Here is an 18,619-nt window from a genome sequence, read left to right on the forward strand (position 1 = left end):
TTAAAATTAAGACTTGGACTATGGTTTAAAATTACAACTTAAAATAAAGATTAAGTCCTCCGCTGTTTCTCGTCCGCCTTTACCGTCCAACAATGAGGCTTAAAATTAACTTAATCGAAGTCTCAGAACTAAAACTTACTTAAACTAAAGTACATTAAATTACAGTCATACTGGCAACCTTTCGTATGAAGGACTTTAACTTGCTGTGAAGTTTAAAAACTGAAACTAGAAACACTTTGTGAAATCAATTGTTTCATTTAATAATTTCATATTTAAAAGGATTAAATAAAGGAGCCCTTACCTTTTCGCTTCTGTACAAGCAGCGCGTAGAGTGGACTTAGCCTAGCAGATATATATATCTTAGATTTAATTAAATCTAAAACGCACTCATCCCACGCGCGATGCCCCGCGATGATCCCAAATCCCAATGATGCGCCACGACGGTACCCGACGTCTCACGGCGGATACTAATAATTTACTGAGGTACGTAGGATTATTAAGGTCCCTTACTAAGGTATAAGACCTATATTATGATCAATTAAAGTTAAAACGTTAGATACTTAACTTGAGAATTACGACTAATGGTTAAATCTAAAACTTAAAATTAACCACCTATCTCGCATAGAATGATCACATGGATATTTACAATCTTGAAAGTAAGCATATATGACATAATATATATCTCCTACATGGCGATTACATGGATCTATCAAACCTTAAAATTAAACATGCACCACGTAAAATAAGTTTTGTATAGAACGACAATACAGATCATTACAAACTGAAAATTTAATAAAAACTAAGACATAGCTATTCCACGATGTCCTTGCCATATTCCATGACATCTCACAACGGATTGTCAATGCAGCTTAGATCACCAAAATAATTTGAGGAAATTGACGACCTAGACCAGACTATGTTAGCGTAGTCCTTGGCTCGCCATGGTGTTGCCAAAGATTAATTAACTCACGGAAAAAAACTCCACGAAACCTATACGAAAACTACACGAAAACTCTACGAAAACTCCACGACAACTCCGCGAGAACTCCGTGAGAACTCCGCGAGAACTCCACGAGAACTCCGCGAGAAGTCCGCGAGAACTCCCCGAGAACTCCGCGAGAACTCCCCGAGAACTCCGCGAGAACTCCCCGAGAACTCCGCGAGAACTCCCCGAGAACTCCGCGAGAACTCCCCGAGAACTCCGCGAGAACTCCCCGAGAACTCCGCGAGAACTCCCCGAGAACTCCGCGAGAACTCCCCGAGAACTCCGCGAGAACTCCCCGAGAACTCCGCGAGAACTCCCCGAGAACTCCGCGAGAACTCCCCGAGAACTCCGCGAGAACTCCCCGAGAACTCCGCGAGAACTCCCCGAGAACTCCGCGAGAACTCCCCGAGAACTCCGCGAGAACTCCCCGAGAACTCCGCGAGAACTCCCCGAGAACTCCGCGAGAACTCCCCGAGAACTCCGCGAGAACTCCCCGAGAACTCCGCGAGAACTCCCCGAGAACTCCGCGAGAACTCCCCGAGAACTCCGCGAGAACTCCCCGAGAACTCCGCGAGAACTCCCCGAGAACTCCGCGAGAACTCCCCGAGAACTCCGCGAGAACTCCCCGAGAACTCCGCGAGAACTCCCCGAGAACTCCGCGAGAACTCCCCGAGAACTCCGCGAGAACTCCCCGAGAACTCCGCGAGAACTCCCCGAGAACTCCCCGAGAACTCCGCGAGAACTCCGCGAGAACTCCGCGAGAACTCCGCGAGAACTCCCCGAGAACTCCGCGAGAACTCCGCGAGAACTCCCCGAGAACTCCGCGAGAACTCCGCGAGAACTCCCCGAGAACTCCGCGAGAACTCCGCGAGAACTCCCCGAGAACTCCGCGAGAACTCCGCGAGAACTCCCCGAGAACTCCGCGAGAACTCCGCGAGAACTCCCCGAGAACTCCGCGAGAACTCCGCGAGAACTCCCCGAGAACTCCGCGAGAACTCCGCGAGAACTCCCCGAGAACTCCGCGAGAACTCCGCGAGAACTCCCCGAGAACTCCGCGAGAACTCCGCGAGAACTCCCCGAGAACTCCGCGAGAACTCCGCGAGAACTCCGCGAGAACTCCGCGAGAACTCCACGAAAACTCCACGAAAACTCCGCGAAAACTCCACGAAAATTCCACGAAAACTCCACGAAAACTATACAAAGACTATACAAAAACTATACAAAAACTACACGAAAACTACACGAAACCTATATGAGAGCTCCACGAAAAATCCTCGAAAACTCCACAACTCCATAACTCACAATGATTCCACAACTCATAAGCAACGATTGACCCGCAACTACTCGCACCTTACTCGTAACTGCAAGTAGTTGCAACTCAGTCGTGACTCCTACTAGGAATTTTCACTACTGATTGTTCTCCCTACCAAGACGTCCCTTTTATACCTGAGTTTTCGGTACTCTTACAACGTACTTCCCTTCACAGCTGTTAATGACCCAAGATGGTCACGTACACCTTTTTCAATTATTCATTGTCCTAAAGGGTCCCAGGTATATGGTCCTTCGTGATTTCTCATTCTTTACAACCTGTGGCTATTGATTCTGCCACCATACTACATTATAAATTTTCTTAACTTAATTCTAAGCTTATTCTGTTGTTCAGCAATTAATTTAACTGAAAACACTTCTACACGCGCCACTCGCATTTTTCGAAGTTGTTGGAAATAAAGTGTATATTTAAATTGTTAACTCAGTGTTTTAATCAGCATTTTCTTAACAAAAATAGGGGATCGGCCGATTCGTAACGTCGATTATCGTATCAAACCGAGAAGTTACGCCTCTCGGTGACGCGCTATACTGTGAACGCGTTTCCTTGCGAAACAATCGAACAAGTTGAATTATTAATTTGATTTAAAAACGTCTGTAATTTGTATTAAAAGTACGATACAATTTCGTTTACTCGAATCTGTTCTTAGAATTTCTCCTTCATATAATAGATTTCACGATCAGATAAATGTGTTCAATGATGTTTATCTAATCGAGGATTAACAAAACTTTTGTTCGAATAAACGGAGCACCTTCAAATCTATGATTCAAACGAATTTATAATTACAATCGTCGCAACGACGCGACGTTCTACATTCTAGAGAGCGTGAAAAGCACCATGATTTTTTCGAGATCATTATTTCAGGACGTTAGACACAGAATCCTATTTAAATGTCACGTCTGTGCCGTTCGTGTCAATGATTTGAGTCAATTATTTCTTGTCGAAAAATTCAATAAAATATCATTTCCAATAAACAATTGAAATCTTACTCAATTGTATCTCAATTCAGTATTGTCACAATACTGACAGTATCTATCATTTTAATTTCGTAAAAATTAAGTTGAAAGTTATATTAATATTAAAGAAGATATAAGTGGAAACTCCAAATGAATTCGAACGCTTTTTTAAGACATGGATACTTACCGATACGTAAGGTACAGTGACATTTACATAATACAAATTTTCCATTTTGTTCTCCAAATTGGCGTTGAAACGGTACCATTTAATGTATCACAGTCATAAGACATTTTTGCACTGTAAAACATTGTAGTTTCTGAGTATCATTTGCTTTATCCACGGTACGTAGAATTGAATTTAAAGAACATTACATTACTCATAAAACATTCTCTCATTATTGACATATACAATTAAGTAAGTAAGTTTTCGTTAACTATGATCATAAATATATGAATTTGCATAAGTATCCATAATCTACCGACTGATATATTTTATTATATCGAATCCAAAGTTTACTAGTTCTATTCTATGCTTCTAATATTCTATTTTATAGTTCTAATCTAACTTTTTCATTTATAGGACGATTGTTCATACGTTTGGAACATTCCCACTGAAGATCGTTGTAGATGGGTGAAAGAAACCAAAGATTGTTTCACGGATTCCGTAATTCAATATACGGAAATCCTTTTTTGCTCCTTTGGTTCGGAGAACACGTTTTTATTCACTATAGGACTGACGATAATGGTCATATGGCTTTTATATCTGTTTTTAATTTTAGGAACTACAGCGGACAATTTGTGAGTAGCTATTTCTAAGATTAAAGGCTTTATATCTTTCTCGCTAATTATTAAAATACTTTGTATTTAACCTTTGCGTGAGCAACTAGATATCCGAATAGCCATTTATAAATTCTTTAATAATCTTTTAAAAACATTCCGTCCTTTCTTCTATATCTATCTTCTATAATAGGTTACAAGAAATAATTAGAAGATTCGGGAATGTATGAAAGTAATATTATCGTTACGTATCTGATCTATAGGAGTAGGATGCGTGATAACGACTTTGATTGCCTATACGAGAGTTGAAAATTTGTTTCTTAAAATTTCATTCATCTCAATTCTTTTATCGAAATTAAAGAGAATCGTCTTTGCTAAATATTTTCAAATGTTTGTAGTACCTTAAAAATTTTGTTTCTGGTTTAAAGAACAGGAAAGTACTAGTTTTATAAAATTACGATATTAGATTATTATTCACTGCTCTGTTTACGATTTTTCATCCTTTGCATTATCTCATTTTATTCATAAGATAAGACAAAGAGACTTGGATGATATTCATAATTATTTATGAAATTCGATTAGGCAAAGGATATGGTATCTTTATATTGAATTCCATAACGTCTTTTAATTTTTATTTGGTCTGATTCGAGATTTCGAATTATTCTTCATCTGCGTTATGAATCCTTAGCTAATTAACTAAAACTAATTTAATTATTTAATAGATATTAATGTAAGACAATCGCAGATATGTACTTCAATTAAGTATTAAATTATTATCCTCAATAGAAATTATTTGGTAGAATCCGATTAAGATTTACAAAATAGATTTCATTTTACAAATTTTTGTTTCATTTATTAGAATATTATGCTAGAGACATATATCTTATTTTGCTAATTATTATTTTTCTCATATATGTGTGTTTCTCCTCTTTAACGAAATACAAATATACATTTCACATCTCCATTTACAAAATTCTTTTTTTTAGTTTTTAAATTCTCGTCGTAGGAAGCGTAATTACTTTTTTTTGTCAAGGTACTAAGGCATCTACCAACGTTGCTTATTTCGACATTTTATACGTCATAGACGTTGTACGCAGGTTTGATCAAAAGCGAGGAAAATCGCGGAATGATAGTTAATAAAATAGTTATGGGGGAAATAAAATTTCTATGATTTTCCATAAAAGTGCCGATATCGATGGTTAGGTGACGCATAAAGTCTTTCACGGCACATTGTGTTCAGTAAAGGGTGAATTATAGCTCATCGTGTGCGTGCGAATCGACATATTCTCATGCGGAAAGCGATTCAATTTTAATCCAAATGGTCGGCGAAAGCTTTATACCCCGTCATTAAAAAGAAACCATCTGCCCCTACAACACGGTTGCTGGCCTCTTGCTTCCCTAATAAAATTCTAACATGTATGTATCACGTATATAACTTAAATGCGACTTAAGCAGTTACAATCTATTGCCTATTGTGGCTGCTCTCAATAGATATAGCTATGATCATCCGGAATATTCGATGCAATGGGTCAAAAGCAATAGTCCATCCCACATGAAAAGGATCGAATAGTCAAGTGATATGATTTCACAATAGGATTTAACAGAAGTGTACTGTGTTACTAATATACATATACAGTGATTCACGGAAATATTCGTACATTTGCTACAAAAAATGTTGATGAATACATTATGTGCATTGTACGACTCTGTTTGAAATTTTGTTAGCACCGTAATGATTCACGACTAGCGTGATTATAATAGTAAAATTTGAAATCAATTCGAAAACATTTATAGAAGCTACGAGACATTTATTGCAAACATACACTGAATGAAAGAAAAATTAGTATATAACGTGAATACAATAATACAATACGATACAATAATTAGTGCTAAAGATTGTCTCACTAAATAGGTATTTTAACTTATTAATACAGTGCATTGTTTACTGTTCAAATATTCTTGTAATCTTTGCGAAAAGTATACTTCCAATTAACATCTTGTATCTTATGCTATTTCAGATCCGATTTGAAATTTTACCAACATAATCACGATAGTCGTATCTCAATGCTAACGAGATTTCAAAAATGTTTTATGTATAATACTAAACATATAAAAAGTTTCTAAGGGTGTTTGAGTGCTTTCCATTTATCTTTTATTACTTTCGACTATTTTACATAGAAAATAGCAATTTTCTAAGTAAATTTTCAAAAGTTAGATGCTTCACGTTTATTGTTACATCCCAAAACTCTACCATATGCTATAATCCATCCGTCTGTCAAAATAGCCACCAGCTATATACTCAGCTACTTACTCAGACCCGCAATAATCCTAAGGAACTGGTATAAGATTTAGCATTCTTTACTTTACTGTCGAGGCTCTTAATTACTACAAGGATATTTCAAGTCGAGACGTTCCTTCAGGTTATTACTCATTCCGGCAAAATATAAGAAAGGCAGGTTTTCCCATGTACAATGTTCGAAAGCCACTTCCACTCGCAAATGACCGTTGATGGGGGAGGTCAGTATCCATCACTAGTTCCTTATACATCTAGGGCCATTGTCACAGAAGACAATTGCTATTGACTCTGCTGAAAACACTTTTACACGTATCACTCGCATTCTTCAAAGTTGTTGGAAATAAACTATATATTTAAACTCTTAACTCAATGTTATAGTCATTCGACCAATTCTTTTTTGTCTTTTATTTCTATTATCTTAAACAAAGTAAGGGGTAACTGATTTATAGTGTCGATTACCATATCATAACGAGAGTTTACGACCCTCGTTGGCGCGTTATACTGTAAACACGTTTCCCTGCGAAATGGTCGAACATTTATTTCAACGTAAAAATATCAATACTGATTTGAATCAAAAATTTAAGATTCGAGGCTTAACCATTTACTTTATTTGATTATATCGTATTAACACGTATGAAAGACAGATGATACATAAATAAAGCTGAAGGATATGACTCAATATAGACACTTTTAACATCAAATACATTTGCGTGTCCTATTGGTATTAAATGGTTAGAGTTTTTCCTTTTATCTTTGAAGAACATTTAATAGGATCAATTTTTAATTATGATAAAATGACATTACAAGATCGTTATTGAAGGATAATCTTTCCTGTGAAATTTATTAAAACAATTAAATCCAATATCTCTTTCTACGTGAAGGACCTTTCTGCCGGACGTGACAAAGGAAAGGAATTAATTACGAATTTGCTCGCCAACTTTTTTGTCGTATATCACGTCCTTGCTTTCTTCTCCTCTTTACTCCTCCTTCAACGCTTACAGCTAAACGCGTATCGGATGAAACCTAATTCATTTAACGTGCCGTACGGAGTGTATTTAGAAATGCGGTTACATCGAAATTCGATTCACGATAAAAAAAACGCACATATCCATGCACATGGGAATAAAATAGGCAGAAATGAGATAACGTGAGTAATTTGTTGCTCCACGTTTGCAAATTAAATATCGAACCAAAGCGATTGCGATCGTCGTAAATTAATCATTACCGTTCTTCTTCTCTAGACTCACGTTTCATCTTTTAATACGATCACTGTGTATATTTCGCCACACGCTTTTACGAGATGTACATGATATCGATTTGGCCGCAGGAGGCAAATTAAAAGTTAGGAAATATTGGGAGAAACTTTCATAGGTACTGGGAATTTTTTGGAAGAAGAGCACAGAAAATAATGGTGAATCGAATAAACTGCACTGGCAGTTTTAATTAGGTTTTCCTTCTTGGAATGAAAATTGTAAGGGGATTTGTAATTAAATAGCTCCTAAAATGTTTCTTACTTTCATAAAAATAACAATAGATCAATTTTTTATTCGATGAAACGAAATGAATGGAAACAAATTATCGATATTTATATTAATTCCGTTTCGAAGCGTAATTTAGTCTTACAGTTATTCTTATGGTTACAGAGCTGATATTCATGAAAAATCGAACTTATTACATTATACATTTTCTGTCGATGTAAATAAGTATTACGAATTTTTTATATTAATTTACGATGTCTATTAATTTTTGGTTGAAAATCTTTCTCTTTGAAAGTTTCTCGCAAGAGGAAGTTTAGTACCGTGGTATTTAACGATCCTAAGGATCAAAGAGTCAATTTTATTTGAACTGTTCGTCATTAAAGTTAATGCTCGTTTAATCGTTATATCGAACGAAAGACCACACGATCCTGTGTTACACGCTTTTTCTTACTTTTACTTGTAGAGTATAAGCCAATTTTGCATAAAAGATCTGGGACATTCTATAGAGATAGATTTCATCTAAACTGATCTGTTACCATACCATATTGGATGTAACACCTATAATGAAAATCCGATTAACACGAGACGGTGTTTGTCCGAACCATGTAGCCCATTCTCAACTCCAAACACCCTACGATTGTCCCACCATTTTTTCATTTCCTCTGTCTGTGTAGCTTCTGCCCGTCACTGGCGGTGATAGCCAGTGTTTTGCAGCTGTCGGACAATATAGCCGGGGTGACGATATTGGCATTCGGAAACGGTGCTCCTGACATCTTCACGTCCCTCGTATCGGGTACCGACGAAGGGATAATAATGTTCACGGAATTAATCGGCGCCGGTGTCTTCGTGACGGCGATTATCGCCGGCTCTGTTGCGGTAGTCAAGCCCTTTCGAGTCCTGTTGAAACCCTTGATGAGAGACGCATGCTTTTACATCGTTACGGTATGCTGGATCAGCTACGTCATAAAAGATGGCACGGTTCACCTTTGGGAAGCTATCAGTACGTACACCTTTCTCAATATCGAACCTTTACGAGACTCAAATCGCGCCTTTTATTCCGTTATCTTTGTTACCCGACTCGAACGCTGGATTCGCAATCCCCTCAACTTTCACATGGAGGAACCTCTCGAGTCGAATGTTCCGAGGAAGCGTGGAACTTTGAGGAAACTGTAGAGAGTTCTTTGGAACGTTGCATGTTACGTTACGAAGCCTGTTTTAGAAAGGGCTTTGGTAACTGAGTTAAAAATCAATGCGTTCGGCCGCTCCTGTAATATTCGGTCTTTTCTGGAAATTTAGTTTCATAAAATTTAATCGAAATAAATCGTTAAATTTTAATTGCAGACCAGAAAAGCACGATCTGTTACATTTTTCGCCTTTTTTAGTGGAACATTTTTGAAATTTAACAAAGGGTTCACGGAGTTGAAAATAAACAATCGAAAAGGATTTCAAACTGAACGATATTTCTATTGTCTATAACATCGAAAACATTTTCTTCTTTTTCGATCCATGTTTACTGTGATCTTTTTCCTCTATATGACAATTTCCTTTAATCTTTCCCAATGCTTTCCTTTGACATCCCGTATTTAACAAGTAAAATATTCGTTCAGCTATCCAGAAGAAATATTGTTCTTTTTATTTAGTTTTATTTTAGTTTTTCTAAATTACTTTGAAAATAAAAGTTTTCATCATTCGTTATCATTATTTTATAAGACTTGGAATTATAACAATAGAATTATTTGGAGATTACTGAGTACCTTATATGCATGAATTTCATATATCTCCGTTTATTTATTCGTTTTTCGATATTCCTTAAAAAAGGATTGAGGAGTAAAAAATAATAGTGCGCCCTCTAGATCTGCATAAAATTATCTGGACGAAGTGTAGAAGAGATATAAAGGGGGTAAAAACGGGGTGGCGATCAAATATGCTATGCTTCATGCTCATGCTCAGAAACGGAAAAATTTATCTACGGGCGAGAGCCATACGTATGCAGTTTAATTTGGCAATAACGATAACTCTGGAATGAATTTAATTAAGCAAAGCCACGATCTTTCTGCCATCGTTCCGGCTTCCTAATAATTTAACCCCCACGAATTTCTGCTGCGATTCATAAGCCTCTCAAACTTTAAAAGACTAAAAAAGTTGATAAAAAATTTACAAATATTTCATCGAAATTTCATTCCAATGATCCAACAATTGAAGTCGGCACTTATTCTCGATTCGTATCTAATTAGTATATTGAAGTACTTAATGCTGAAACGATTAGTATTGCAGTAGATTGAGGAATATGTAGCCAGTATTCTAATATTTACTAATTACTAGAAATTATTAATAAAGAATGATACTTATTATATTTCCCATCGAAGCACAAAACACTCGAAAAGTTATGGTATTTTTACTTATTTCGCGCATATATGTATGTAGATTTCATTACTGCGTCAGTTGTCATTGAAAATATTCAGTTTTTCTTTGAATTTATGAAAAAAGAATACATACGTCTGTTACAAAAAATGGCAGAACGGTTGTAAAATATTACTTCATTTTCCAGATAACAAGCAAGAAATTAAATTTTCCTTTTCGTACGAACAATAGAATTTTTTTAAAAGTTACTTATTTATTTCAAATTTAGCTTTAAATGAAAAAGAAAGAAAATAAAATTTCCAATGAGATTAATTCAATTCATCATCCTTAACCCATAGTCTCCAGAAAGCTCCACGATTGTTAATTTCAATCGACAAATTTATTGATATTGATCATTAGAACAGCGCAATTAATTATTAGCCCAAGTGTTCCATTGTTGTGAGTTTCTCAGAATAATTTCACGCATAATGGGCGCGAATAAAACATCCGGCTCGCTGCGATGCAAAAACGAGCAAAACTAATAAGTCCTTTTTACCATTCCCTAATTTAAGGAGAGATTTACAATGCGCCGCAAGTTTTTCCGTGTCACATTGCGCTTTTGTGGCAATTAATTACTCTGACTTTTGTGCGCACCTGCATGACCAAACGACGGTAATGCTTTTTAATGCTGATACATTTTAATTGCAGGCTTTGTTCTTTGCTACCTATTGTTCATCAGCCTGGTGGTGATAATGCAGATATACGAGAACCGGGAGGAGAGGCTAAAAAGTGCGTTTAATGCTGCATAACTTTTCGAAACGCTTGATAAAGCATCATTCAGTGGTATGACCAAATCCGGGCAGGAAGAAAGGGGTTTCCCAGAATTTCCATGGAAAACAAAGGGTTTCATATTGAATCCTGGGCAAGCCCTATTCAAACGAATAACTTTCCCTAGACATAAACGTAATTCAGACGTGTAATGTTATACTCGAAAATGAGAATATGAAAGGAAACATAAACTGGAAACAACAAAAGCAGCTTGAAAACTCGATTTAATTAAGAAAACGATATTGTTCGATTACAATTACGCGTTGTAACGAGTGGAGGAGAAACTCTTCGATAAAGTTTCAGTCGACTATATCGACGTTGCACAGTAACGAATGTAGCTGACGATAGATTTTTCCGATAAAAAATAATGGAACAAATATTTACTCGATTTCACAGCCATCTGTATTTTCCTTGTTAATACACATCTTGTTTTCCGTCTCAAACAATATAAATCTTCTTTACATACTAGCTATACAGGTTGTTCACGTCATTAATTCTCGGCATATTTTTTTTAGAAATAGCATAGATTCGTGAGAGAAGCAGACAAGGAAACAAAAATTTAATATTTTCTATAACTAATGCGATGTCTGAATACATATCATAAATCCGTTACCTATAGTTCTCGGATAATGACGAGAACGTGAATATTTTTACATTTATAGCTATAATTTTGTTTACATTATATGCAAATGAGAAAATTGTTTCGAAAGGAGTTTAATAACATACGACGAGAATAGTATTCAAAATAAGAATGAAAAGATATTCCGCACGTTTTAATAGATTTTAATAGACCTAACCCAAAGCATTAGAATTTCATATTCGTATCTGGTAAATATAATGTTATAAAATGTACAAAATATTTGCATAACTTTTACTATTGTTTCGTAATAAAATAAAATATAACTTTAATATCAGTCACGATAGATTGCCAATGGCTTAAAAAGCATAGTGAATATTTTACAATAATAATAGTTCTATGAGAAGACTCAATCGATTGATTCACATCACTCTATAATTCTCAACTCATTAAATACGAACAGGAAGAAAATAAGCACTTTTGTCTTTTCAAACAATAACTACAACTTAAGAAAAAGAATAATTTCCACCGACCAGAGAAACAAAATACGAAGAAATCGTGTTTGAATGCTGTTGAACCTCTGTTTAACATGTACTATGTGTACTGTTTGTTACGTTCCTTGCTCAGTTTGCAACCGAAGCCAAACATTACGCGGACGTATCTATGAAAAGGCTGAAAGCATTTCGAAACGAATACTTCTACTTGCGAAGACAAAAAAGGATGTCGACGCAAGTGTAGTTATCGATCCTTTCCCTGCAAGGTTCCCTTATGTACTTTCGCAGGCAGGATCCCAAGCGTACCCGATCCAGATATCCTGCGCACTTACTTGGCGAACAAGGACAAGGACATCATTCCCAGGATTCCCGTAAAGGGTCGTGCCGTTAGGTTGCGAACTAAGATGGGTATGCATGTTATTTCCCCAATTGATCATGCATTTTTCTCGCTTTCATTAAATCAAAATCACAGTACGTACGCTTTCATGAATTTTTGTGTAGACCTTTCACAAATGTTTCACAGTCAAGTTAGAGTATAGTATAGTATAGTATTCGTCTAGAACCGCATTCTAATTCGTCAACTTTCCTTTCTTACGCTGTTTTGGTATACGTATATCTATGCTATACCTCAAGTTTATCCGATATCACGTAGGTAATTTTTTTTTTTTGATCGTTTATTTAATACGCTGTATACTATGTATATGTTATAAAAATAATTTCTATGGAAATATTAATTTCCGTTAAGGGATTATTAAAGAATGCAGAAACTTACGTGTCAAGCCAAATAAATTAAGGAAGGTAGGTTCAATTTCTGGACTTTCGCTCCTTGGAGAGTAGACACCAATATACCATTTCTCACGGAAAACGTCCCAAAGGATTATAAAATATCATAGAAAGATTTTCCTATCTTTAGTACGATAGTTCTTGCAGAGACAAGTTCATATAGTTATATCTTACGTAAACCAAGTCGCACATTAAAAAATACAATTAATATTATATTATAGAAATATTATTTATTAGTAAAACATTTAGTCCTTTCTCTAGATGTTTCATACAATAATAAATCTTCCACGTATCAGATATTGCAATTGCGGTCGAGCTGGGGAAAGAACAGAGGCAAAACAGAACAACACTGCCAGAAGAGATGGTGGTAGAAGACGTCGACAGGCCAAAGGGACTTTTCAAGGAATTTCTCTATGACATTAATCCGATAGGAGAAGAAGATTGGACAAGTGCAAATCGACTCGTTAAATTTATTTTAATCATACGTTCGCCCGTCATGCTTCTTCTTCAATTATTTATTCCGCTTGTGAACATGACTACGGTAAAGAGAGGTTGGACCAAGTTGCTAAATTGCTTCCAGCTGTGTGTGACACCGACGTTGTCGTTGTTTCTATTAAACGGTTAGTTGTATTAATTGTCGCGCCTTTTACGGCCGCCGTTATAAATTGCCAGCACTAATAAAAGCTGGAGATTTCGCGGAAAAATTTTAACGTGGTGAAATATAAGTAAGCATGCCCATTTTTGTAACATACAAATTGCCAGAGTTTAGTCGAAATTAAAACAAACTGTCACAGATGTTTATACACCGATTCCACTTCTTTCCACCACTTTTTTAATATTAATATATTACGTAATATTAACGTACCTATTCCAACTGACTTTCTATTCTTTTCTTCTATATGACTATCCAGGAAGATAAATTATTATTAAAAATTACATAGTCGTGTAACAATCAAATAGCGTGTCTGATGTATACTATCAACCAGATAAACACTTATTTTGAGTTTTAATCGTAAGATTAATTTAGTCGAGAATTTCTCACATACGTTATTGAAAACGATAACTACCGAAGTAATAAGAAGTTTTCTAGCTTTCATTAGTAGTTAAAAATATCTTCGGTCAGCTATCACGACTGCCATCTCATTTTCACCCTCGTTCCGTAGTTTGGAAAACACATTTTGGCCCGGTTTCAGTGGTGCCAATATTCCTGGTGGTCGGTACCGTAATTGGTGTAATTGTATTTCTAATGACCCACGTGGATCGCGTACCAAAGTTTCATAACGTGAGTACTTTTTCTACCTTTTCGCCATTCGCGCCAAGCTTTCGTATCTGCTGCGCTCTCATACAACTGCTTGCTCATAACGGCCGGCGACAAATTAATTGCAGGCTTTTGCATTTTTCGGATTCTTGGCTGCTATGCTGACGGTATATTTGGTAGCCGGGGAGGTGATGGCAGTCCTCCAATGCGTAGGATACGCTTTCAGTATATCGGACGCCATGCTCGGTATTACGTTCCTCGCGTGGGGAAACAGCGTAGGTGGTGAGTGCAACAATATTATTGTAAAATAATTCGTGCGTTGAATTGCCTCTAGCTTCCCTGTTGTTCGACATGGTCAACTGAAACCACGTAATTACATTATACATTAACCCTTACATGAAAGTTATTTGAAACTTAATATAGGCAAATCATGTGTAATTACACACTTGCACAAAGTTACACTTACAAATTCACACTTACAAATTATTGGAACTTATGTTTGAATTTAAAATTAGGATTTCAAGCGTCATAGACTTTTGTGCTTACGTCTACATACTTTTTAATATTGACACGTCTCATGCGACGAAAAATTGTGTATTTTCTTTCTATCATTTTACATTTCAAATTTTTCTAGTCATATGAAAGTACTGCTAAATGATGTGAAATTTAATATATCTGAACCTAATTAATTATTAGTATGTAAATGCTATAATAAATACAATGGTGTGCAAATTACTTTTTGTAGCCAGTGTAAATATTATCCTCATGACCCTTAAACTACATTCCACCATCGCATGTTTTTATCGTCTTTACTTTCCATTAAAAACCGTTCAATAAAGTATAAATAAAAGAAGCAAACTCCATAACGCACCCCACTAGCTGTTGAATATTTAAAAAGTAGTTACACGAGCCGTGTAGCTCTTGGTTGTGAATCCAATCATCTAATATTTCACTTGAACGTTAACTATAGACCAGATATTGACTGAAATCTGCTTATAGATCTCATATCGAACGTCGCCATAGCTAGACAAGGATTTCCACGAATGGGATATGCAGCTTGCTTTGGCGGACCGATGTTCAATACACTCTTGGGATTGGGACTAACTTACGGAATGGCAGCCAGCAAACACCCAGAGCATCGTACAAACATGAGAATGAGCGATATGGCGCCTGGTTGTTTGGCTTTCCTTCTGTGCTCATTAATAACGTCTATTATTTACTTAAACATTACCGGGTCTATAGCACGAAAATCATACGGCTATCTCTTATATACTATATATTTCACGTTTATTCTCATTCAGTTCCTCAGCGAATTCAAAGCGATTCATCCACTCGGTACCGATCATCGACCGTAACTAGAATCGGATAAAATTCTTAATGAATAACTTGAATCGCATTTGCACGGTAATGCTGAGATAAATACGTGAAAAATAAATAATACGTACATATAATATCGACTATCTTTATAAAAGAGCAGATTACAGGAAAAGAACCCGATTATTTCTTCCGAAAGTATAGTTTCAAAATTTAAATACGTTGTCTCAGTCCATCCTATATTAGTGAAATTGTTTTTGTATTTAATTTTGGAACTAAACGTATATTGTTTCACCTACTTCATAATTTTAATGATATCGCTTGTCATGATGTTAAAATATGGAAGATATTCAAATATATTTATCTTAATAGTCGTACATTTTTTTCAAAATTTTGTTATAAATTAAAAGTTACATTTAAAAGGCTTATATGCATGTGATAGGTTGTTTTTGTCTTCAACTATATCATATCAAATACTATTTTTTAATCAGAAAATGACATTAAAATCAGAAAGTCGACAGAAATGTTCTGGTTTCTTTTTCTTGTAATCTTCAAGTAGAAAGTAAGTATGTTGATTTAAATTAAACCATATATTTATTATATCTTGCAGTGTAAATGTTAATACTTTTATACTGTAGGCTGTATTTACGTTAATATTATGAGAACTAAATATTTTATTCTAAACTGAAGTATGTTTATAGTTAAATTCGCTAAAAATTTATATATATCGCCATGACTTTCATTTATTATTCGGAAATGAAAATTAAATTTCAATTAACCAAATTTTAACTCAATCTACTAGTAACGACAAGAATTTGTATTATATGGAAATGATAGAATGCCTATAAAACATTATAAAGTTACGGATCGCCCGCCCGTTTAGCTTTGCTTTCAAGCAATAAATATGAAATTAATAATAAACAATATTATAAGCATCAAATTAATTGAGTTGATATTAATAACCCTTATGGTGTGCTGAAGTCATTTACCTTCAGTACTTTAATTAATAATACTATCCATTATATTGTATACAGAAGAAATAGTTGATAAAACAAAATTTTCGGTGTAAATTTTCTCTTTATTTATTACCTGCTTTTCGCAAAATGGATTCCATATTATTTAATAGCAGCAAAATGGTTATATCCTCCTAGGTTTTAACACTCACTTTGTCAATATTCTGTGAGTATAATCGAGCAAAAAATATTATACAAATATGAGACATTTAAAGCTTTATTAAAAACTTATAATAAAAATACGAAATTCGAAAAGAACAGTAGACACTTTGGGCCCTAATATCGTCTCCAATTTTATAATCTCCCATTGGACTTTTATGCGAGGATAGCTTTAAAAATGGAAGATATATGAAACCTGTATCAATACCAGGTGAATTGATAGAGTGAGTTTATTGGTTCATTGCGATGAAATAAAATCAAAATATGATTTGTACTGACAGATATTTTGTAGTAATAAGTTCGATTTTTAGAATAAGTTTGTAGGATATTTTGAAAGTTTTTATCAAAATAATACTATAAAAAGTATTCATACAATGAATGTTCAAACATATTTACATTTCCAAATAACGAAATAGACATTCAACCAGAGTAAGAAGCTGACATAATGAAAACTACATGAAAACTTCGACTCTTTTTACGCAAGAAGTAATAAAAAGGTCTTATTTATAGTCCGGAAAAGGCTAAGCATGGCTTTGAAGATGGATATTCACTTAAGGGAGGGTCGAAATAATAGCGAATGAAGAACATTTTGAGCTACGACGTGATATACATTTTTTACGTATAGCAGAACCCCTAATAAGTGATATCACCACCGAATCCACCCCATAAATTATTTAAGGAAGGACAGGCTCAAGGAAAGAAAGAACGCGGATTACATGGAAACGGCAACGGTGCAAAAGGTTTTCTTGTAAACGATGTCTGCAAATGAGTCAACATCGTAACTATGTGGACAGGGATACATTTTTAATGGGCCAAGGGGCTGCTACATAAGCATTCGAGAAGGATATACATTATTCGAACGTGTGAAAGCAACAGTCGAGCAATGTTGGGTCCTTTTTCCGACATTTCCCTTGAGGCTAGCCGAGGTGTTGCGTTTTCCAACTGAACTAACATTATGGCAACTATGTATACTGCCAGACAAGAAAACTACGACTGTGTTGGTATGATTTCGCTCTATACACAACCACTTTTGCATTTTCTATGCTATCATATAATTTAGGGCGATCCAACAACGATGCAAACATTTAATCGAATACATAATCAGGCGTGGGATGTGCCGCGCGTTTATCGGTACAAGATAAATAAGAAACTGGTACTTTCAATATCACAGATGTTAGTTTCATGGACGAATTTTCCATTACACCATTTACGATAAATAATTTTCAATTTTCACACAACGTTGTATTAACAACGTTAATTAATCTATAGTATTCCTCAATATACAATGAAGTTAATTTTGAAATTTCATATTATTAATTATCATAATAAAACGTTTATTAATTTTCTTAGACAGCTAGAAAGCTTGAAAAGCTAGAAAGAAACAGTGATTAAAAGGTATGCAAGACTATCGTTTATTTCGATGCCTGATACGACAAAGCATCAAATTACTCGATGACTCTGACCAATACTGTCAAATTTAATCAAAAGCAGTATCAACTTTGTCACTAATGATCGAGAAGTATGCGACTGGAAGGAATGGAAAAAAGTAGCTAATGTACTATAAGACGATAATGTATTATAATTTATACTATAAAATGCGTGTAACTTTAAGTTCATAATCTACATTAAAGATCCAAACTTTATTAAAAATAACAAATGTCCCAGAATTTTTGAGCGGAAGCGTATATGAAGTTTCCAATAATAATTACTAAAGACACCAAGTATTATAGACTTATTTTATTCATTGTGAATTGGCGTCACAGAATTTGGAGATATAATCATTTTTATTCGGGGATATTAAAATTATTGCAAATTAAAAAAAAATTGTGCGTGCAGATCATTAAATCTTAAATCAACAGCTAAAAATCTAATTAAGTAGGGAAGCCTGTAATAAATTTCTTTCTCGTAACAACATCAAAGAGATAATAATGCAGAATTATGCTGATAAAGTATATTAAATGCTGTATTAAATTCAATAAATTAAAAAAATTTTTCGTCATTTTGACATACTTTCAAATGCTTCTGTAAAACTCT

At 35.1% G+C, this 18,619-nt stretch overlaps 2 protein-coding genes across 2 annotated transcripts; both read left to right on the top strand.

The window, feature by feature from the left end:
- The first annotated feature begins 430 nt into the window (after positions 1-430).
- On the top strand, positions 431-2,282 carry LOC105681684 (adipocyte enhancer-binding protein 1-like). The gene is made up of 2 exons (XM_012392793.1): positions 431-514; positions 1,044-2,282. Exons 1-2 carry the CDS (start codon positions 431-433, stop codon positions 2,280-2,282), a joined length of 1,323 nt encoding a protein of 440 aa, XP_012248216.1.
- Positions 2,283-3,443: 1,161 nt separating this feature from the next.
- On the top strand, positions 3,444-14,460 carry LOC105681685 (mitochondrial sodium/calcium exchanger protein-like). Its single transcript, XM_033324198.1, has 8 exons — positions 3,444-3,461; positions 3,849-4,066; positions 8,494-8,819; positions 10,868-10,948; positions 12,347-12,466; positions 13,138-13,461; positions 13,945-14,123; positions 14,228-14,460. The coding sequence occupies exons 1-8, from the start codon at positions 3,444-3,446 to the stop codon at positions 14,408-14,410; spliced, it is 1,449 nt and encodes a 482-aa protein (XP_033180089.1). The 3' UTR covers positions 14,411-14,460.
- Positions 14,461-18,619: the final 4,159 nt, after the last annotated feature.

This window comes from Bombus impatiens, unplaced genomic scaffold (genome assembly GCF_000188095.3).
Source record: "Bombus impatiens unplaced genomic scaffold, BIMP_2.2 scf_1666, whole genome shotgun sequence".
NCBI classification, from domain to species: Eukaryota; Metazoa; Arthropoda; class Insecta; order Hymenoptera; family Apidae; genus Bombus; species Bombus impatiens.

Excerpts from the sequence above, each read along its gene's own strand:
- LOC105681684 (XM_012392793.1), top strand. The coding sequence starts at position 431 with ATGCGCCACGACGGTACCCGACGTCTCACGGCGGATACTAATAATTTA. Across the intron at positions 515-1,043 it reads TATTAAGGTCCCTTACTAAG|AACTCCGTGAGAACTCCGCG; the intron begins GTATAAGACCTA and ends CAACTCCGCGAG.
- LOC105681685 (XM_033324198.1), top strand. Across the intron at positions 4,067-8,493 it reads GGAACTACAGCGGACAATTT|CTTCTGCCCGTCACTGGCGG; the intron begins GTGAGTAGCTAT and ends CTGTCTGTGTAG. Across the intron at positions 8,820-10,867 it reads TCACCTTTGGGAAGCTATCA|GCTTTGTTCTTTGCTACCTA; the intron begins GTACGTACACCT and ends TTTTAATTGCAG.